The 22,585-nt window shown below is 40.0% G+C and overlaps 4 protein-coding genes across 7 annotated transcripts; 2 read left to right on the plus strand and 2 right to left on the minus strand.

The window, feature by feature from the left end:
* Positions 1–438: 438 nt before the first annotated feature.
* On the minus strand, positions 439–8,161 carry LOC139815727 (uncharacterized). 2 transcript variants are annotated; one of them, XM_071782827.1, is made up of 15 exons: positions 7,489–8,161; positions 6,892–7,187; positions 6,591–6,766; positions 6,165–6,267; positions 5,649–5,944; positions 5,282–5,529; positions 4,770–5,121; positions 4,436–4,624; positions 4,052–4,324; positions 3,694–3,816; positions 2,075–2,248; positions 1,758–1,976; positions 1,411–1,659; positions 1,075–1,320; positions 439–949 (listed from the first exon to the last, which is right to left on the minus strand). In XM_071782827.1, the coding sequence occupies exons 1-15, from the start codon at positions 7,836–7,838 to the stop codon at positions 800–802; spliced, it is 3,444 nt and encodes a 1,147-aa protein (XP_071638928.1). In that variant the 5' UTR covers positions 7,839–8,161; the 3' UTR covers positions 439–799. The 2 variants fall into 2 exon arrangements, 1 of the variants encoding a protein (XP_071638928.1); XR_011732818.1 differs by lacking the exon at positions 439–949 and having other exon boundaries at positions 1,182–1,320; positions 1,411–1,672.
* Positions 8,162–9,689: 1,528 nt separating this feature from the next.
* On the minus strand, positions 9,690–11,845 carry Parvin (beta-parvin). The gene is made up of 5 exons (XM_071782870.1): positions 11,644–11,845; positions 10,972–11,235; positions 10,475–10,869; positions 10,134–10,377; positions 9,690–10,047 (listed from the first exon to the last, which is right to left on the minus strand). Exons 1-5 carry the CDS (start codon positions 11,789–11,791, stop codon positions 9,971–9,973), a joined length of 1,128 nt encoding a protein of 375 aa, XP_071638971.1. The 5' UTR covers positions 11,792–11,845; the 3' UTR covers positions 9,690–9,970.
* Positions 11,846–12,190: 345 nt separating this feature from the next.
* On the plus strand, positions 12,191–15,097 carry Park (E3 ubiquitin-protein ligase parkin). The gene is made up of 8 exons (XM_071782843.1): positions 12,191–12,569; positions 12,655–12,871; positions 12,963–13,326; positions 13,423–13,624; positions 13,717–13,875; positions 14,379–14,504; positions 14,582–14,666; positions 14,881–15,097. Exons 1-8 carry the CDS (start codon positions 12,312–12,314, stop codon positions 14,988–14,990), a joined length of 1,521 nt encoding a protein of 506 aa, XP_071638944.1. The 5' UTR covers positions 12,191–12,311; the 3' UTR covers positions 14,991–15,097.
* An 817-nt stretch (positions 15,098–15,914) lies between these two features.
* On the plus strand, positions 15,915–22,123 carry Dp (transcription factor Dp). 3 transcript variants are annotated; one of them, XM_071782847.1, is made up of 11 exons: positions 15,915–16,327; positions 17,736–17,854; positions 18,098–18,164; positions 18,612–18,709; positions 18,796–18,971; positions 19,134–19,296; positions 19,404–19,765; positions 19,861–19,943; positions 20,039–20,122; positions 20,194–20,475; positions 20,744–22,123. In XM_071782847.1, exons 1-10 carry the CDS (start codon positions 16,279–16,281, stop codon positions 20,439–20,441), a joined length of 1,449 nt encoding a protein of 482 aa, XP_071638948.1. In that variant the 5' UTR covers positions 15,915–16,278; the 3' UTR covers positions 20,442–20,475; positions 20,744–22,123. The 3 variants fall into 3 exon arrangements, with proteins under 3 accessions (XP_071638948.1, XP_071638950.1, XP_071638951.1); XM_071782849.1 differs by having other exon boundaries at positions 15,916–16,327; positions 20,209–20,475; XM_071782850.1 differs by lacking the exon at positions 15,915–16,327 and adding an exon at positions 16,743–17,014.
* Positions 22,124–22,585: the final 462 nt, after the last annotated feature.

A 22,585-nucleotide genomic window follows, 5' to 3' on the forward strand; every position in this document is an offset into this window, starting at 1 on the left:
CGACTCCCGCAGAGACGTTCGTGCAGCCACGTCTCTCTCGTCTCGCCCTCCGCGACTCTTGGCTCCGTCGCGCTGCGCTTCTCCGACTCCAACGCCTCTTTCACGATCTGACTCATTCATCGAGCTCGCGTCCATCTCTCCTGCTGCCAATTCGCCGTTCTACCATTCGTGCCCTTTCGCTCTCGTCATTTAAAATGATCACCAGTTTTAATTGATCGTTTCTGTCGACGAAAGAAATGGCGAGCCTCACTCTACTCTACTCTCTACTCTGCACCCTCAGCCAATCTCGATGTCGCGTCGCGTCGTTGAATACGTTCAACGATTCAAAAACTTGAAAACTCTACGGAAAATCAATTGCACTTTTGTCGCGTCGCAAGCAGATCGATAGGAAAACATAGTTGACCAAGGATGATTCGTGTGTTTATTATATAAAACTATAAAAAATATGTGCGCCTATGACACACGAAATCGCGCGAAAGGATTCTCCCATGTAACGTAAGCTGCTCACGTTTCCTCGACAAAGATCAAGAAGTGGATTACATGGATAGATGCTTTTTTATCTGTATTTTGTTGTGTGTGACAGCTTTTTCAAAAAAGTTTTAGACTGCTTCTCCACAGTTAAATCATAAAAATCACAAAAAGGTTTTACTTCTATGTTATACCGGATATATTTTCATCAAAAATACATAATACGATGTCGAACCTGACGTGAGTAATTTAAATCTTACGAGTATAAGAGATCATACGGAGTAATTAAGAACTTTACAGTAGGAAATTACTTTTTTTTTTTAATTGCCTTTCAATGTAATTCCCAAGGAACTTTACCACGAATTTTCTCTAACGGTTTAGCATAAACGTTGGTCGAGATTTCCGACATTTCTGGCCACTGATCGGCCTTGGCTTGCTCCACTTCCTGATCGACTTCTTTGTAGACTGACGTTCGTACGTTCTGAACATACAACGAGGAGTTGAAGCACAGTTATCATTTTACGTCAACCGTCATCGTACATAAAAATTTCAAGCATAACACACACACACACACAAGTTTGAAAATATCTGTCATACGAGTCATACCTCGACATCTCTTTCAGTCATAAGGCCTTTCTCTACGATGAGCTTGGTAAATATCGTGATTGGATCTTGTTCGGTTTGCACAGCTTTAATTTCTTCTCTAGTACGATACGAGTAACCGGGGTCGCTCATACTGTGTCCGAAATAACGATAAGTTGCCATCTCCAGCACAATCGGGCCATTTCTAAGTGCGTAATCCCTACTAAAGCGTATGGCTTCTCGCACATCCACGATCTTCATCCCATCGACCTGTACGCGAAATGTATGGGATTAGCTATAGGACACGAAGGAGCGTTAATGAAAGAACAGAGGATAGTTAAACGGGGTACCTGCATTTACCTTTATTCCTGGGATGAGGTCTCCGCGCGTGTAGAGCCGTGTGTTGGCGGAGTGTCGATGTACGGGCGTACCCATCCCGTATCTATTATTTTCGCAGATGTAGACCACCGGCAGATTCCACAGCTTTGCCATGTTCCAAGCCTCGTAAACCTGGCCCTGCGAGGCTGCACCGTCGCCGTACAACGTAAAAGACACGGCGCCTGTGCCATTGTACTTGTGGGCCAAGGCTATCCCGGTGCCGATAGGTACCTAATCGTAAACGCTAAGCGCCGATTAATAGACTTAACCAGGTGAGATTTGAGCCAAGAGTAACAAAAGCGAGAGAGAGAGAGAGAGCGCATACTTACCTGTCCACCGACAATACCGTCGCCACCGTAAAATCGCGGAGCGTACATGTGCATCGAGCCGCCCTTCCCCTTGGCCGCGCCTGTCTTACGACCCATGAGTTCCGCAATAACCGAGCGAATCGGAATACCGAACACGACGGCGAAACCATGGCATCTGTATGCTGTAATAACGGTGTCCTGTTCGGCCAGAGCCATTTTCAGACCTACGGCTATAGCTTCCTAGAACAAGTATTACATTTTTATCTTCCATTCGCTATGTATCGCACGACAATTATCGGCGCGCACATCGTTTTGCTATTTAGATTCTTCTCATCCACCTGACCAACGTATAAGTGTAAAAAGCCATTGATGAGCCGCTGTCTGTACAACTCTGCGGCCTTGTTCTCCATCCGACGTATATAGTTCATTGTCTTCAACGCATATGTAGCATCTTCCAAGTTTAAAGTCGATTTCTCGAGCGGCCCTTTATCGAGCCGATACAGATCGTATTTCTGAGAAAAAGTTTCAACTACAAAGGCAGAGAAAGAGAAAGAGAGGAAAGGAGATAAGGGGAGGGAAAGGGGAGGGAAGCGAAAAAAGGAGAGAGAAATGTCGCAATTTAAATACCGATTCTATGGCAGCTTCTTTAGTGACGTTGCGATAATGCGATAACAAGTTGTATCGCATTTTGACGCCACGGTGACAAGATGACAATCCTGACTTTGCCCATATTGAATACATGCTTCAAGTGTCCGACGCTCAACGTGTCCGACGTTATTAAGATAAAAATTTTCTCAATTTTTTCGACACTTGAAAGTTGCTTCACGCGACGTCAGTCTCCTCAAATCATTAACGTTATGGATCGTTATCAATTTATTTCCCATGACCAGCACATGACATTTTACCATACACCATACATACTTTTCTTCTTACTTTACACTTCTTGGTTCTTTGCTACTATCTATTATTTATCATTCGTAGCGCGAATAAGAGTTTATTTTATGAAAGCCTTTATCGTTTATTTGAAATTATTTGAAAAACTTGCACTTCTTCAAGATAACTGGTCAAATTAAATCGCAAATATTAATGGTTGCGATTGATCGCAAAATGACAATCGTATTTTGTAAATATTTTAATATATGAACACAGTCTTGTAAATATGTAAATAGTCTTAAATCAATTTGTTGACATCGATTATCGCGTTGTTGCAATGTTGCATACGCATTTGATATTATGAAGCGAGACCCAATGTTTGCCATATTTTCGAGCTCTTGGAAAAATCCATCTTTCCACGATAACAATCTTGCTCAAGCAGCCGTCAAAAGTGTCTCGCTTTCGTATCAATTAGAAATTGTGACGAAATTAAAGAATACGATGCCATTGGTGTTGAGAATATCCAAGAAGAGACGGAAAAAGTAAAAAATATGCACAACGGAGATATATGCTATTACACTTGCTTATCGAACCAACAGAGTAAGCGTCCCAGTTACTTGCGCCTGATTAAAGAGTAGAGCTACCATCAGAGTCTTTTCTATTTCTATTTCTCTTTCCTTCTAGATCTAGGATATAAATATGCGGGTTTTATTCTTCATAAATCTCTTGCTACGGAAGTTAAAAGCTTACGATATTCTCTCTTAACGGTCACGCGCCGGTTCGATTTCACATCGTTCCAATCGTAAAAGTATTTATTAAGAATATTAATTATTACAACTATATATAATTAGATGGAGTTGACTGCCAAATTCTCCTGTCGAGAACGGCGACAGCCGTTCGACAACGTCATCTTCTTCGCGCGAGAAGGATATAGCGGTTTTTGCGTAAACGGATCCGAACGCGTCGCATAAAACTGCAGGAAAGCGGAATCCTTCCGAGTGTCTCGGTGTCTATCCGAATCGATCAGGAAGGCGATTGCATCCCGCCACCATCGGCGCGCATCTCGCTTTCGCGTTTCACGTACTTGCATCGATAGTAACTTTTCATCTCGAACGATGCGTCGGCTGTGACGAGGACATAACTGATGCTTATTCGTAGCTCGCAATATCCAAGCATGCGTAGGCGCTGCTACGCGATCTATTTCGACCTGCGCATTCGAAGATATATAAATTAGATCGTGACTACCGGTGACTACTAGGGGTGAGCCAACGTATCTCGACGTGGCAGTTGTCAACGAGACAAGTTGTAAATTGTCGTAAATCAGTTGTATAATCGAGAAAAATAAATAAAATAATTATATCTATATCTCGTCCGCGGCACCTTCTTTTATACCGGGCAGACAAGCCGGTATCCAAATACTCAAGTATATAACTTTGACATACTTTGACACGCTTGAAACATCTGCGACTGATTCGCGACGTCTGCGGTGCCGCTGCTGGCGGTATTTCAGTTTTTTGCTTTGGATTTCGCTCCTTATTGGGATCACCAAACAGTCCTTTCGATTCTGCCACTTTGATCATGAAAAGCGAATCAAACTGCATCATTTCCTTTCGTTTGATTACAGCGATGAAACAGCCTGGATCTAACGTATGTTCGTTATTCTCGCCATAAATTTCATCGATAGTTCCCACTTCGAACAAATCGCTATCGGGGATCTAACGATAATTTTACTAGTATTAGTAAATTCTAAGATGATGGGTGTGTGCGTGTGAGATAAGCGATAATTTAACGCGTTGACGTTTATGAATGTTTATGAATGATCTTACAACAACATCAGTAGTATCTAACAACTTTTCATCTTCCTCGTCCTCCTGCTTGCACGAAAACATTTGTTCGTGTTGCGTCTGCGATTGGTCCTCCCAATATTCCCGCGATTGTTCTTGCCTACACGTATCGGTTTTGATTATTTTTGAAGTCTTTCCGCTAGTATCTTTGGATAGAGTCTTTCTCTTCGGCTGCAAAGCAACCAAAGTGTAAGTTAACTTTTCATTGCATAGTTTTCTTTATAAAATAACTCGATTATGCAGATACGATATAGCCGGAACATGCGTGTTCGATCGCGATCGTCAAATTTTAAATAGTACAAGATATCTCACTCACGGGATGCTCGCGAATGTATTTCTCCGTGGCTAATTGATTGGCATATTCCACAACCTGTCGAATCATTTCCGTAGTTTCGGACGGCAAGATCGTATGCACTTCGTATATTAGAAACTGTATATTTGGTCTGGTTAGTGCGTATTTGAGCGTGGAAAATTGTTCGGCCAAAAGAGCGCGGGGCTGCTTGATCCCACCCGCTGTATCGCTAGTTAACGATTCTAATAAATTAGTGTCGCCACCGCGAGCAACAGCAAGATCGACGACGTCCCGGACGCCGGTGTAGCTGCACGGGGGAGTCGCTAGAACGACAGTCGCTCTTTCCAATTCGACGGACGGTGGTGGCGAAATATATCTAACGATAAAGAATTGTAACGTTTCCAAAGCAGCAGCAACAGCAGCAGCAGCAGCAGCAACAGTATTAGCAGTAATAGCAGCAATAGCAGTAACAGTAGTATAATAGCAATAATAAAAGTAATGGTAAATCGGTAAAAAAGAACCGTCTTTCGTATTACTTTTCTGAAAATATTCTACATTGCTGCAGAGTGAAGCCTAAGGTTGTGAGGTATGCTTCGTGTTCGCAACGATCATCTCCAGCACCGAAAGCTAAGAGTCTCCCAGCATCTTCGATGTCAGCCAAGAGACCCGCCAAGTAGCCCGTGTGACGAGGGGCGATCGAATGCGTGAGAATCACGGGACCACAAAGACGCGCGACACGTATCGCCTGCGCCAACGTAGCCGCTCCGAGGCACAAAGATCTTTCCTAAATAAATCTCCATTCTCCAATTTCCCGTCTTCGATATTCTATCGATGTTCTTATATTCGCACCGCGGACAATACTTGTGTAATGTGCACGCGCGCATAAGTAAGAATTACATTTACCAGAAAGATGAATCGGTGGTCGCGAACCAAATCGGACACGGCGAGTTTCTCTCGCGCCTTATCGTGTAAATTAATCATTTTTGGGCAAATTGGATCGAAGACATATTTGTTCTCGTGGAGCTCCGCCGCTGCCGCTTCGATATCGTCGCAAAGCTCGAGTTTTAGCTTCGACATGTCCTCAACGAATTCGTTTTTACTGAATACTCTCATGGTGTTAATCCATCCGGAAGCAATCGCGCCTTTGTCGGCCCAACTTATTCCTTCCGCGATACGCAGGTGCGTCGGAAGAAGTTCGTCTGGACATAAGTAGGTATATGGTCATATGGATATATGCATAAAATAGGGATACAAAAGGAATATAAATAAAAGACATATTAATTTAATGTATAGTTGACGCGATCAATGTTTCACAAACATTGATAATATTGATATCTCTGTGATCTCTGTTAAGCGCACTGTTCTAAGATGGTAAGAAACATCGTCATGCAGATTACAGTTAAAAATTATAGAAATAACCAAGGTTGAGTGCAGAACCGTCGATACGAAGGCGCGAGATGCTCGCTGCCAAATGCGTCTTTGCTTTCAAAAGAGCATCCTCGATGTCTTTTAATCCGAAAGTCTGAAACAGCCACACAAAAAGCAAAAAGTATTATCGCACGTGTAACGAATCGGCTCTTTATACCAACGCACTCGCGCGTTGGTATACCTATAAACATTATTTTTACGACACGCCGGTATTGTCTCATGCTTGAAGCTACTTAAAAGCAAATGTTAATTTATTTAATTCGCTAGTTTACGGCGAATAAAATTACAAACATAAAAAAGTACAACACACAGCATAAATAAATAAGTAAAAAAATGTTGTTTACAAGTTATACGTATCAGGGAAGATAGCAGCAAATAGTAGCAAGAGGTACGAATCACGAAGGAATTACAACAAACCTCGAATATCTTGTTTCGAGTTTCGATCGCGCTCCCATCACGTCGGCCGCGCCGGGTAAATTTTCTTCCCTGCATATCGTACAGTAACAACCAGACTACCCGTTCTCGTTGTTTCAGAGCACCGTTTCGGTACCAAAAACCACCGTCCTCTAGAGTACGATTCAAGATGTTTTTATCTGCAAATTTTGCAACGGAAGTTGATCGCGGATATTACACGTATTATTTAATGAAGATACACGATACTCGGCGGAGGATGCGGCTATTAGGACGCGCGATCTGGAGCGATCTGCTCAATGCTCACATCTCAGAACGTCGTATACTAAACCAAAGACGCGTCTCATCTCGGCCTCGTTGGCATAATTCGGCGAAGGTCGTGTATTTTGCAAAACTTTGGCCGCCAAGAGGAGATCGTTGATACGCCAGCCTGGTTCGACGCGAGCCTCCGTCATCGAGCCGCCCGCGCCAGTTCCCGATATAGCTATCGAGGAACCGTCGATATCCTGGCTCTCGTCTCTTCTACCTTTCGGGAGATGCCCCTTTTCTCTGGGACGCCAATCCCAATCTTGCGACGTCGACGTCTTGCGCGGAGTTTCCATCCTCAAACAAAAGTTATCGATCCACTCTATCCTCTATCGAGTTAGATCTATCGTATATTCTATACATTCTACTATGGATTGATTTCACGAACGCGTCACGCGACTGGTCTGTCCGTATTATACGCTACTATCTGCCCTAGCTACCCTACCCGTCGCAAAAAGAAAAGGAAAAACGGGAAAAACATTAAACCTACATTTGTCTTTTATATAATACGACGTATGCGACGTTTCGTCACGTTATCGTCTCTCTTTCTCTCTATCATGTATTATAATATGTATAATACTCTTTTATGTATTCTTACCTTCTGTCCTCGGTTATTTCAGAGTCCCTTTCTCTTTGCAACTCGACGAGACTGTGATAAACTCGGTGACGCCATTCTTCATCGCTTGGCAATATCAATTTCTCGAGTTCTCTGTTACGTAGCTCATCGCTGAGAAGACTAAAATTCGGTATTTGCGCCGTAAGAAGAAGTCGAAATATCTTTGCGTAGAGCGTGAATATACTAGTTTTGCGAGCCTCGGAATCAACGGGAATCTCGACATCGACATCGTCGAGAGACTTGTCAGACGCTGACGTTGACACGGGCACGGGCACGGGCACGGGCACGGGCACGGGCACGTCCGACGGATCACTAGTCGACAATGTCGACATTGCTATTATTTTGTTATTACGTCGCACACCGAGGACCAACTCAAGTACTGAAGTGCACGAATCACCGCGCTAAATACGCGATTTACAATTAAATGGAGGGGAGCCGGGAAGCACGCGCTGTGAGAGAAACACAATTACAGCGTGTCAATCAAGAGGTAATCCCGACCCGACGGAAGCACGCGAATGCTCTGAGTGCTCATTTAAATTGCCACACGAATCTCCTGTGCTGTGGCCGCTGCAGCAGTGCAGCCTGCCACTGGCTTGCAGCGATCGTCAAGGGCGAAAAGTCGAGAGAAGACTGAAGCGACTGAAGACAGTGAAGACACCAAGTCCGTGTCGCGCGACATCGCGTGCTTCGGAAGCGTATCCCACGAAATTGCATCTTGGACTCTTATCAGGACGAAACGACTACCTTATTACACGTTATCACCGAATCGTCGATTCGAGTCTACACCTTTTTTTCCTCGTCCGTCCGTCCGCCCGCCCGTGTCCGTGGCCGTGGCCCCGTATGCGGGTTGCTAATAAATGTAAATCTATTGTTGAATTATCGAAACCGCGGCACCGTTAAAAGTTGAAATTATACGGACATATGATAGCGATTATTTAAATTAAATTCAAGGAAGAATAATGAATTAAATGAAACCTTTTAATTGCAGCGAGAATTATTGAAAATTTAAATCGTGTTTCCTCCAAAAATGTGGATACATATTCTTCTTTCGCTCCTTAGCAAAGTATCGTCAATCGTCACGATTGTCACGAATACTATACTACGACACGCGACACCCACATTTGACACATGTATGAGAAAAGCGAGCGTACGTGACGATGCAAGATGCGAGTAATCGAATTATCGTGTTAATTTTATTGCGTAATCAATTTTTAATATTTTTATTAGGAAACAGTAGCATTGGAAGAGGGTATGCTATCCGTGCTACCGCTGCGCTGCGCGCTACCAACGTGTGGATTCGAATAGTCATTACAGTCAAAGTTATGATCGATACAAAAGAGACAGAATAAAAAGACACAGAGGAAAAAGAATATCTAATTTAAAAGGATCGCCGCGCTGGCTCACGATGCCATTTTCCATATACATGTATACTTATCCCACATCTTATGTAGATACATATATATGTATATGTATATATTCAATGATCCCGAATATCGACGTGCGCCATCGGTCTCGTGCATGAGACCGAATACTTATTCGTTTTCATCAGACAAAAAGAATACAATAGACAATAGACAGCTGTCACGTACGTGTCCGATCGATCATCTCAGAACGACGGCGACGGCGACGGCGACGGCGGCAGGTACGATCGTGTTGACACACGTCTAAAGGAATAAGGAGTGAGCGGCTGATGTTCACGTTATACATACCTTATACTTATAAGTATATATATATCAAATACTTTGAGCACGTCCGATATTTTTCTTTAGTTTTTTAAATTTAAACTGCTGCTTCGCCACCTTTTAATTCTTTATTAAGTCTCCTCTGTCTTGTATGTAATAAAAGAAAATATGCGATGCTAACGTGTATTAGAGATTGATCTCGCGTGAGACTTTTCTTTCGCATACTGCCATATACTTTATAAGCGAAATAAATAAGGAAACACGTGACACGTAACACATTTATTAATAAATATTGCTATATAATTCAAAAAACTGTGTGATAAATATTATTTATATAAAATATATATATTATACTTAATATACTTTATACGAATATAAAAAGGCACTTAAGGTTACATGAAGCTTTTAATACATTATTCTCTGCTCTGTATATATCTAGCTGTACATTTTTACGTTTCTTTTTACATTTTTGTTTGTCTAAAATTGAAATAAACACATGTATTTTGTTTGTGTGCGTGTGTGTGTGTAAAATTTGCTCTCGATTATTTATTGGTTTCAAAGAAGAAAATAAAATTTGATGAAATGTAAAAAGCATAGCTAAACACGTGAGATCCATATATTAAATCCATTTCTATAAATAGCTCTCCAATGGCAGCTTAATAAGGATGGCAGAATCACATCACGACGTACGATTGTTAGGATAATTAGATTATCACTTTTAGTAACACAACATTTGTGCATAAAGCTACGTGCGATAAAAGCGATTAAATACATCATTTTTACTAATTTATCCCTTTATATTTCGTAAAGAGATTATATAACACGCGGAGCGTAGATTTCAGATCCAAATTTACGATATCTGTAAGAGAAAAAAAACCAGTTGAGTTTAAAGATTGGAAAAATTGTAAGATTAGAATGATAGCGATTTATCTAGAAATGACAAACCTTCGGGACGAGCTTTTGGCTTCGGTAGCCCAATATCTCGCATAATATCAAATGCAAATGAAACATTATGAACTTTTTGGTCAATGGTCCTTGGTGTCAAATGAAAGCTACCTAGTGGGACAAAAAAACCTTCCAAGAGACCAAGCAGCAAAATCAAGAAGACTCCATCGTGGAATTGAGTATCCAGATCGGTCACTTCCAAATGTACCTTGCTCAAATGCTTATTCACGAATGTTACCAATGACTGAAAAAAAGATGGATGATGAACAATGTATTATATCGAAAATGTGAGAAGAATGATAAGTCAAAACTGCAAGTACAAGGCCATCTAATAAGCTTACTTTCTTTACAACGGCCAATTTGTCGGGTGCATGATCGAAAAGTGTATCAAATGCATCACGCTCGCAACGCATTCCCAAATCGTCGTACGTTGTCGTTAGTTCTTCTCTCACCGTTCTGTGTATCAACTGACCGTCCTTTTTACGTACCACAACTACTTGAACGGCAACTCTTTCCGGCAATCTAACGGGAGCGCGAAAGAGCCGTGCTAGGCCAACGAGCAGGTGCAGAATAGCAACGATATTCTTTGAATGTATAGATTCGACGCTCCACTTGTAAGGTGGATATCGACCTAGGACACGATTAGCAGCGGACAAGACAACAGCGAGCTTCTGCTTCTGTCCTTCCTCAGATTGAGTTACTTCAGGCACGTCCAATTTCTCCCCAGTCAGCTTTTCTAAAGTAGAATTTTTGCCAAGTTGAACAAAGTGACAGCTTTCATTCTACCGCAAACTTTTCTGGAACTTTCGTACATATATATGTATATCCATACGCATACCTAGAAGTTTCTGCAGCACTTGTCCGTCGTAAAGATCTTCTACGATATCTTTCACGATAATTCGCTGATCGGCCAATTCGTCATTGATCCATTCGATCAAAACAAATATCAATTCTTGCAGCTTGGAGTCTTCCAAAGATTTTGGCTCTATCATGGAACGTTCTTCGTTCTCATCGAGAGCATATTCCTCTGGTGGCATGTCAGGATTAGCGGCATACCCTGGTGAATCAATCGCGTATTTTCCTTCTTCCTGCACATCTTTCACTAAAAATGTAACGTTCTTGTTACACAAGTCCTTCAAGTTATACTCTTTATTCTTCGGCATAATAAAAGATGATTGAATTGACGATCGAAAAAATTTGTTTGTCACAAACAATGCTGCAATGTAGGGCTGTGTAGGGTATGGAAATTGAATCTACGGTTGCCTGGCATTGTGCAAGGGGCTTTACGGTTACGGACGTTACAGGTGGTTGATCCAAGTGAAATATAAAATGAAATTAAAATGGAAAGCTTTTCTATTTTCAAACGACTGCAAACGACTCCACGTCCCTTCATACGCCGCATATAAGGTCTCGCTCCATATAAGGATACAAGATAAGCTTCATCGGAAAATGACGTAACCAAGTTCGTGCAAGTCTCGCGTTGTTATAACGTACGAAAGTTGGACGGTACCTTCCTTAATACGTTTCTTCCGTCCGAGCGTTCCGATTTTATCCCAGAAGCTTTCCTCTTTGTCCTCTTTCTTCGTGGAAACTGGCACTCGAGGTGACTTGGGTCGAGGAGACGCCATTATTGGAGCTTTAGCTTTCGATGTTTCCATTTTTCTCGTCTCTGTTTTCGTCTCGTCCTCGTTCCTCGTTATTGGTTAGTCTTGGCATCGACGAGATAGTAACTAGATAGATGATGGCATCTCTCAGAAAAGTCAGAAAAGCGAGTGCGTGATAACCGCCAATCGGAAATCGCCTACAAATCCAAAATGTCCGAAATGCTCGCCATCGCCATGTGCGTTATAAAACTACGTTTACACGACGGCCGACGGCTTAATATAATTTATAATCCGGTTTAATAACTACTGTATACCATCCGATCCAAAATTTTTCTTCTTTCGATTATAACGAGATCATTTAAGAATCAATTTTTGATAGATCATTGGCCGCGTTCAGCAACGCGCCCATTGGCTATTGGCATCAGTGGCATATATCATATCATGCATTGCACATGCACTATGCATATGCAGTGGCTGCTTTCTGCTATGCGCAGCAAGCAGCGTCATGTCTCATGTCTAAATTCCAAACCTCAAAACCTTAAAACCGTGCTCCGAAACGATACCGGTACGAGTTATGAGCTTTTGGTTTAATTTCGTAAAAAACGCATTTCTCGGAATGTTACGATTATTTTGGTTTGGCAAACGCAAGATATCCAACTCTTTAAACATATATATTAAAACGAGTACAGGCAATACTCTTGCCGTCGAATTAGATCCAAAATGGGATATTAAAAATTTAAAGGAGATTGTCGCTCCTCGGATGGGAATAGCACCGGAGGATATTAAAATTATATTTGCAGGTAAAGAGCTGCACAATTCGACCATAATAGAGGTGAGAGAGAGATAAATATATACTTTTGAACTCGTGTATCTTTGATTATAAATTATAATACGCATCCGTGCATTTAACATCGCAGGAGTGTGATTTAGGACAACAGAGCACGTTGCACGCGGTAAGGACGCCTCCGCATAAAATGCTAAATAAAAGGAAGGATACCACGAGTCCTATAGAGGAATCTATGTCGGAATCTATGTCCATTTCGAACGACAGTGGTAGCAAGCCTATGAACGAGACGCTTATGGACTTATCCCTGGATCTGGATGAGTCGGATCGACAAACGTTATCCTTGGAAGGTGGCAGCATGACTTGACGTGCTCTAAATTAATTATGTATTTATTTTCCAAGTAACGGGTGATTAATTTGTTATTTTATTATTATCGACAGTGCAGCAGGAAAATCGAGCACACTTTTATGTATACTGTTCGGCCCCGTGTAAAGATGTGACGGCAGGTAAATTAAGGGTCAAATGCGCAAGATGCGGTAGTGGTGCTGTAACGGTCGATAGAGATCCTCAATGTTGGCCAGACGTGTTGGAACCGAGAAGAATAACCGTACATTGCGAGAGCGCGTATTGTCCCGTTACTTCAAGTGTGTTTAGCGACGAGACAGATAATCAAGTCTCTTACGCACATTTTTATTTCAAATGCGCCAAGCATCCCAGTTTAGGAGAGAATGACGAAGCTGTACCCCTTTATCTCGTTAAGCCAAACTTGAGGAATATTCCTTGTCTGGCTTGCACAGATGTCAGGTGCCTTAATAGTATATTACGAAAATACGAGTATCTCCTTTGCTGGCACATGGATAGTACGTGGATAGTAATGTTAATATTCTAATACATATACAGAGAAACTGTGCTGGTATTTCCATGTGAAGCTGGTCATGTGACTTGTCTTGATTGCTTTCGCGAATATTGCACAGTTCGTTTGCACGAACGACAATTTGAATTTGATACTGCTGAGGGATATTATACATTGCCTTGCCCTGCTGGATGCTCCAATTCTTTTATCCGTGAAGTTCACCATTTCCATTTTCTTAGCGCGGAACAGGTAAATAATATAATAGCAACAATATAATTTCATATTTGTCAACTTCAATTTTCTTTGAGAATTTCATAATGCATTATATATTTAATGCATAGTACGAGAGATATCAGAGATTCAGTACGGAGGAACATGTTTTACGCGCTGGTGGTCTTTTGTGTCCAAGACCAAACTGTGGAATGGGTATTATACCACCCTCCGTGGAAGATGGCGGCGACGCAGAATGCCGAAAAATTCAGTGTATCGGTGGATGTGGCGTAAGTGACACTTTTTGCATAAAAAAAATGTTCTCAACTTTTTCTCCTCTCTTTTCTATTCAGTCTATTCACAGATTGTATCGTAAGTTGCGCATTCCTCACTTATAAATTCTCGCATGGACTTGGATTAAATCCTGCGTTAAAAACAACTTTTACAGAATGTTACTATTATTTTGTAATATTCTCGATATGACATTTTTTAAGAAAATACAGATTACAGTTAAAGTGCTTCTCTGTGCGGTCGTTCCGCGTGCTTGTATATTAAATATAATGAAAAAGATACGAACTTGGTAACAACTTGCATATTTTTTAACTTAAATGCATTATTTCTTATTAAATTGTAGTATTAATATTTCAACTATTAAATGCTTTGTCATTTGTTATCATTTTTTTAACACTTGTCAATCATGTGAGCATCGCTGACCGGATTAATCGGATGTCGCGCTGACAACCAACACCGTGTTGTAATTCTCCAAGTATTAACTCAGTTATCTTTTTTTCAGTATGTTTTTTGCAGAATTTGTTTACAAGGATATCACGTAGGAGAATGTGAATCGCAAACTTTGGAAACATCTACGAATGTGTTTTCTTCTCGAAATTATTCCGTAGACCCCGTAAAAGCTAACGAGGTTAGTTAAATTTAATAAATCTATCTAAGCCACCATCTATACGTTTTCAAAGATTGATTTTCACTTGTGCTTTTTAGGCTAAATGGGAGGAAGCTAGCAGAAAAACGATACAGATATCTACAAAACCTTGTCCTAAATGCAGAACTCCTACCGAGCGAGACGGTACATCCATAGAGATTAATTTTTCAGACATATCTGAACTTAAAAATAAACCTTATTACTGGATGGAATGATTAAAAAAATATATATAAGGAATATATATATGTAGCACGAAACATTGGTCCAAGAGATCCATAATTTTATCTTGGAGATTTTGTTTTCTAAGGAACATATAAAAATATTTTATGCTTATAAATAAAAAATTATTTACTTACAGGAGGTTGCATGCACATGGTGTGCGTAAGAGCGGGATGTGGCTATCATTGGTGCTGGCTATGTCAAACGGAATGGGCCAGAGAATGCATGGGTAATCATTGGTTTGGATAACATGTGGAAGAAAATCACATATCAATTCGATTTTGACATGTATGATACGTTGTAACATGTATATAAATATGAGCATTATATTGAGAAGAATTTTGTCATTATAACGTTGTCATTGCAGTAAAGCTTATCGAATATTTTTGTATTATGTTATAAATAGTGGGTACTTGTCAAGTCCTTGTAAAGACTTGACGTAATGTTCAATATCAAATAGGAAACGGTTATGGGCGCGATCGAGCGAAAATTTCTCATCCGAATTGGATAATTCGTAGTAATCTTTTTCCTAGATAATATTCGCATTTGAATATAGGTGCATAAGCATATGCAAGGAAATGGATTGGTCCATTTCCTTATGCATATGTATATGGACCACGCAATTTACTTATGCTCATGTTTATGCGCTATACAAATTAAGCTGAGAGCACAGACTTCTGCATAAGGGAGAATTCATCTTGGCGCCTTGGTAGAAGTAGAAGCCAATGAGAACTCGCGCTGGTAGTAAGAGCATACCAATATGCATGTAGAGTATGTATGTATATTATATACATTCTGCTTACTACCAGTGTGAGTTCTGATTAAAAGGCCATTGCACACAAAATGCATAGCTTAGCATAAGCGTAGCATAAGACCGCTAAACCAATGGGCATCCAGCATAATGTCACCATATTAATTTACATAAGATGCTCATTGGTCCAGCGGTCTTATGCTAGGTCTACACGACTCGCATTGTAAACCTAGCATAACGCGAGGCGAGGCGAGGCGAGGCGAGGCGAGGCGAAGCGAGATAGGTCAGATAGGACTGGGGTGATGGGATAGGACGATAGGAGAGAAATTGGCGCGCGCGTTGGCGCGTTGGCGCGCGTGTCACGCGCGAGAGGCGCCGCGTAACGTGGAACGAGGGCGACCATGTGACCGGCGGCCGGCCAATCAGCTGTTTAGCTTTGTCGTGCCGCCAAGCTCATTTCCAGTCCGTATGCACGCGGAAGCTGCGGGTCCGACTGGCTGCAGGTAGATCGCGATTATTCCGAGCTGGTGCGAATTATGCGCGGTCGATCGCGATAGAGGAGACGCCGACGTACCACGGCTGACGGATCGGGCCGGTCACGCGGCGCGCGACACCTCGCAAATCACCCTCTGGAGTGCTTTTATATGTGAGGTCGCCATTTTGGTGATATACGCCGAGCCGACGATTCGAGCGGAGTGTAGCCCTTATGATCTTTTTATCTCCCTTTTTCGCACGGCCCATCCGCGCTATCGCCCTCAGCCGAACGACGGCCCAATAACGTCGGAGATGACACAGCAAAACAAAACGATGAATTTCCTAATACACGACGCTAATGGTGAGTGAATTCTAAGAAAGAGAGTGCTGACTGCGCGCCAACGCACAGTCGGCACTCGGCGTGGCGGCGGCGGCGGCGGCGGCGACGGCGACAGTAGTCTCGGCCTCCTACCTCGTGATCCTTCCCTCTGTCGCCTTTGTGCGCGGCTCCGCTATCCTTGGCCACGGCCACCCTTGGCGAACGTCGAATAAAAGTCACGGCGCGCGTCCGCCCTCCGCTTCCCACCTTCCGTCTTCCGCCTTGTCGCCTTGTCGCCTTGTCGCCGCGGTTCGAGATCGCCGAGATCGCTGAGATTGCTAGAATCGCCCTCGGCTGCGAGTTTACGCGCATACGTTTCCTCCCGACTCCGAATCAGGTTTGTCCGAGACAACGGCATCGATCACAGCTTTCCCCGTTCCAGCCGAATTTTCCTTTCGTAACTCGCCCTCTTTCCTAGCTTTATACATTACGATTTCGCTCCTATGTCAGTTGTCTCTTTCATCTCCTTGATAAGAATGGGAAACGTACGCTCGGTATACGCTCAGCAAGAGTGACGTCTATCCAACCAACGCCAACGCAATGGATAGGCAGGCGATTTATAAGTACTCGATTGTAAACATGTGATGTGTCTCTTTTACTTGTCGTCTCTGCATTTCATCTTACTCCACTTGATAAAATACGATACTGACGTATTTTATCTGAGATGAGGTGAGATTGATTGTTGCTCTTTTAAAAATTATATCATTTTCTGCAATCTTGTTACTACTGCACGAGTTTTGTTGTGTCTCGTGTAGCGTTACGAAGATTTCCACGTTCCATTTTTATGTCTAGAGATCTAGAGACTTGACATTCTATTTTTTGCAATATATTATTTATACGAATACGGATGAAAGGAACGGAATGCTTTCTACATTCGGTACCTTCCAAAAGTTTAGTATATTGAATAGAATTAAACATTAGACTTGGAAAAACATATTCTTCTCCGATCTGTTAACATTTCTAATGTTTATGATTCCTAAATTTAATTACTCGCGACTTACTGAGGTATGCCTGGAAGATTTTTCTAATACATAGTTATTAGTTTGTCATCAGATGACATAAAAGAACTGTGTGATCTGCTTAAGTGTCAAAACGGAATTGATAACGTAAATATATCAATATCAATCTAACTGAAAGTGCGAAACACATATAATTTATTTCACTTTTATATATTCTCAATATTATAATACATACAATTGTCTACATGTGCTATGTATATCTTATCATATATGGCTATATAGATTGAAATTGATAGATTTGGTATATTTAAGTTATATTAAATTAGATTTTTTCTTGTCCAAAAGATACATTTTTTAAATATCACACACACATCTGATATAGATATAGATAAAGATTTACAAGTATTTATGGATAAATCAATTCATTGCAGGACATCCACAAGTGATAAAAGTAGTGCAAAGTACCCCTAATAAAGCATTAAGTGGTATTGTTAGCACAACAAATGCAGGTGGCCTTAAAGTGTTTAAAGCTCCTAATCAAGAAACGCAGGTACTTGTCATTTTATATCTCGTTTATCATACGTGTGGTTTTTAGTTTAATACAGAGGTTATATATTGATAATATGTAACTTATTTTTGTGAGAAAGTATTTCGTAAGAGAACCATAAATAAACAATAATAAATTACATTTAAATATCGTTATGCAGAATATTTCTGATATTTCGTTTTAGTTAGTGCAATAACATTGGAAATCATATTTTTCTAAATTTTACATATGTATCGTTCCAATTAGGTTTTATCATCGAATACACAAGTTCTCAGGACTATTAGCTTGCAGAATCCATCTACGCCTGGTCAGAGTAAGTATAGCTTCTTTTTTTCTTTTTTAATCTTCCATATAATCATGATAGCATTAGATAGATTTACTTCAGCTTTACAAATTAGCCAGGAAGGGACTTGGTTTACAATTAAAAGATCTTATCTATACTCATCCATCCATACCACGCGTACACTAACTACTCTCTTAAGCTAACCTAACTACTTAAACCTAATCTATCACAGCCTTATCTTTGGCTTAATTTATTTCCTTTCTCTTTACATAATTTCTTCTCTCTCTCTCTCTCTCTCTCTCTCTCTCTCTCCTTCCTTCCATAATGTCCGCAACATCTTACCCTTATCTAAATCTAGTTTTCATCACTCCACAGCCTTTTCTACTTCTCTACATAATGTTCCATACACGATAGCATTATATAAACATAGTATTACCATTTGGAAATGTGTCTACAACATTAAACATGTGTTTATAGGACTCGTAACAATACCTTTGCAAAATACTAAAGTGACAACATCAAAAGGAGGGGAGTCTATGATGACCAAGACCATACAGCTAACTTCTGCACAAATGGTAGATATAATTTTGTGAATAAGCAACAATTTAATGTGGAAATTAAGTTTTATAGTGACAACTTAAGTACAAATACACAATTTCAGAGCGACATAAAACAAGCTATTGCATCCCAACAGCAGCAACAACAGCAGCAGCAACAGCAGTCTAACACTTCGCAACTTGTTAAGGATGCTACTGGGAAAACTTTTATCAGTCCAATATTAGATCACAGTGGATCTAGAAAAAGACAAGATGTGGAAAGTGGCGATTTTGTGCCTGAGTAATGCAATGATTTTATTACGCACACATGCACACGCGCGCGCGCACACACACAAAGAAGAGTTTATTTTCACCACACCTTGCAAAATACTCTACATCAATCTACTCCATCATCTAGCTCTAAATTTCCATTTATATATCTTGTTTCTTTTTATTATTGTAGTAAACGGAGAAAAGCAGAAAAGGTCGGGAAAGGGTTGAGACATTTCTCGATGAAAGTCTGTGAGAAAGTGAAAAAGAAAGGTACTACTTCCTACAATGAAGTAGCGGATGAATTGGTTGGTGAATTCACTAATCCTGCTCACATAAATTCTCTGACAGATCAGGTATTTGTTTCCTAATAGCCGTATGCTAATTATAAGCTTCAAAAAGTATTTGCTTTAAGACGAACTTATTTGATTGTCAATTAAATTTACTTGGCTCTTTTTTCCAGCAATACGATCAGAAAAATATTAGAAGACGCGTATACGATGCTCTAAACGTGTTAATGGCGATGAATATCATTTCGAAAGAGAAAAAGGAAATCAGGTGGCTCGGTCTGCCCACTAATTCATTACAGGAATGTGTAGCATTAGAAAAAGATAAGAAGAAGAAGATTGAGAGAATCAAAGCTAAAACGCAGCAATTGCACCAGCTAATCCTCTCTCACATTTCTTTCAAGAACTTGGTTGAACGTAATCGTTTAAACGAGAGTCTTCGCGGGCCACCGAAACCCAATTCTGCCATACAGCTGCCATTCCTCATTGTGAATACCAGTAAAAAGACTGTCATAGATTGCAGCATTTCAAATGACAAGTATGTCAAACAGAAAAAAAAGATGAAAACAATAATCGATAAATATCACATGTAAATTTAAAGGAGAGTTATTAATCCGATTTTTTTTGTTACAGAACCGAGTACCTGTTTAATTTTAATGATAAGTTTGAAATTCATGACGATATCGAAGTGCTGAAGCAAATGGGTCTAGCTTTTGGTAAAGAAATACCGATACTACTTTTTATGCTACAATTAGTCACTATTTCATATATTTTGCTGAAATATGCTATAAATCTCTGAATATTCTTATAGGATTAGAAAAAGGAGGATGCACTGAAGAAAATTTGCAAAAGGCGAAATTAATGGTTCCGAAATCACTCGAGAAATATGTAGAACGTATGTGCTGTCTGTTTTATACATATATATATGTATATGGATATTTAAATTTGAGTCCACTTGTTTAAAAGGATCGATCGTTGCAGAGTTAGCATCAGGCGATTTAGGGAAGTTTATTCCAGTAACTGTTCCTGGTCCAAGTACATCGATCGAGGATTTAGATATGAAATTGGAAGGTTCTCGGCCACCGTCGTCGTCACATACTTCATTATCGGAAGATCCTTTATCGCCACCGTCTCAATACTATTCGGAGGAAGAGGACGACGAGGAAGAAAGTGACCAAGATGATCAGGCTGATAGTGATCTTGACGCTAACTAGCATCCCGAATAACTCTTCAAAGGCCAGACTCAGGGTTCGTATGTTTACTCTCCCTCCTCTCCCTCCTCCCATCTGGAGCCCCGCCCACCACCTCTTCCCTCTCATTGATTTATTATATACTTTTTACATGTACATATAAAAACGTGCCTCAACTGTACAATATTTAACTGCAGTAATTACAATATTATTTCAATATATATTAATGATATTAATACACTTTAATAATAAGCATATTCAAAACTTGAGAATATCAATCCGCGATGTTAAGATACAGTTAAAGGGACTTTGCTTCTAAATTTTAGGATACTCGCCACTATCATCAGCGATATGCCAACATTAATAATATCGTCGTTGTTGCCAATATCGTCTTCACCCCGGTCGCCAGTTTTTAACATATATCGAACAAGGATAAGAATTGATAATTGTGAAGTGAGCGAAATGTAAATCTGTGAGGTAAATGAGAATGGTCAAAGGAGAAATATGTTGATTGGGGCCAAGGAGAAAACGTAGCAATTAATTGGGCTGATTGAATTGGCAGATCGAAGTGGCATTTTTTTTTTTTCCGTATCAAGTAATAAAATGGTTTGATGCACTCGTGCGCGCGCGCGCGCGCACGCGAAATGATCGAAATAAATGAATGACTGAATGGGGTGCTATATTTTAGTTGTGCATCATGATACAAGTTTATATGACTAGCGTCTATGTATTATAAATTATAATCTTACAATATCATAATATTATGTGTACGAGATATATTGACCAGTACTCATTTTCTTATGGCACGTTTATAATACCAATTGTCTGTGGTAAGCAGTAAAATGACGTACGATAGATGCAGGCGCACATTTGACTCGAATTAAAAATACAAATAAATTGTAATAATGTTATAATATGAAGTTTGTAGTTTGTGGTTAGTCTTTTGAAAGAGAGGAGAGGATGTGTATTGAATAACGATACTATGTAAGGGTTTGCAGTAATTTTTTTACAGCAAACTAAAAAAAATGAATTTTTTTTTCCATATCTATTACATGTATAAACATGCTACATTTAATGGCTGCGTTCAACAGAAAGAAATTATTTTAAAACTATTGCGTAACTTTTCATCTTGAATACTTTTTTTTTTTAATATATCGAAGGTACGCTGCATTGATGTTGAGATTAATGCAATAATTGATTATCCTTGGTATTTGTAAAGAATCAAAAGAGTAATAGTATAATTGTGTCGATTATGGTAGGCGTTATACCGAAATAAGAAATAGTAAACTATGCAGCACAAGGGAGCGTTGATCGATTATTTTGTCAGTGGTAAATATTAACTTGACACAGTTTTCTGCTGAACGCACCTGATGACATACATGATGTCCGTTGATTATACATTGTACCCATGTTTCCCATGCATGGATTTACAAAAAGAAGAAATTTTCTGCTTCGATACTAAGTTAATTGCAATCTGTACAAAAGCACTGTGTAGTTAAACTTGTTAGGAACGCTGCTTTACTCCAAATCATCATCGTCGTAAAGATCATCAAACTCTGAAAAGAAGCACGTATTTCAATAAACTAATCGTATATTCTGTTAACTTGGATTATTGTTTATGCAAAGAAATGTGTGTTGTTCATCTTCTATGAAATATGTAGAAATACTTATTAAAGAATTAAATAATATTTAATATATCATTGAAATCTCTCTAAATGGACTGCATTTGCATTTTGGAAAATGTTTAGGTTTTCAGAAAAGAGATCTGAGATCTTTGATTTCTCGTACGAGCTTGGAGGGTTACAATGCTATATATAAGTTTGTAAATGTAATTTAATGTTTGATATACCATTGAAAAATTCCGAATGAACAGCTTTCTCACTAGCTGTAAGATCCACCAATAGCCTACTACCTCCGACCTGAAATTAATACCGTGAGAACATAACATTTTATCATGAGATAGCACGTGAAAGAACGTACGGGTTTAGGTACGCAGTAACGTACCATTGACAATATTAACATCAATATATTATTCTAACCTTATCAGAGCTATATACACAACAATAACAATACCTCCTCTAATTCGACGTAAGGTCCAGCTCCTTCGGGAAACATTTCGTCAGCCACGAGTGTTGGCTTCATGTTGAGAAACAGATCGATTTACCTAA

Source organism: Temnothorax longispinosus, chromosome 7, assembly GCF_030848805.1.
Source record: "Temnothorax longispinosus isolate EJ_2023e chromosome 7, Tlon_JGU_v1, whole genome shotgun sequence".
In the NCBI taxonomy this organism is placed as follows: domain Eukaryota; kingdom Metazoa; phylum Arthropoda; class Insecta; order Hymenoptera; family Formicidae; genus Temnothorax; species Temnothorax longispinosus.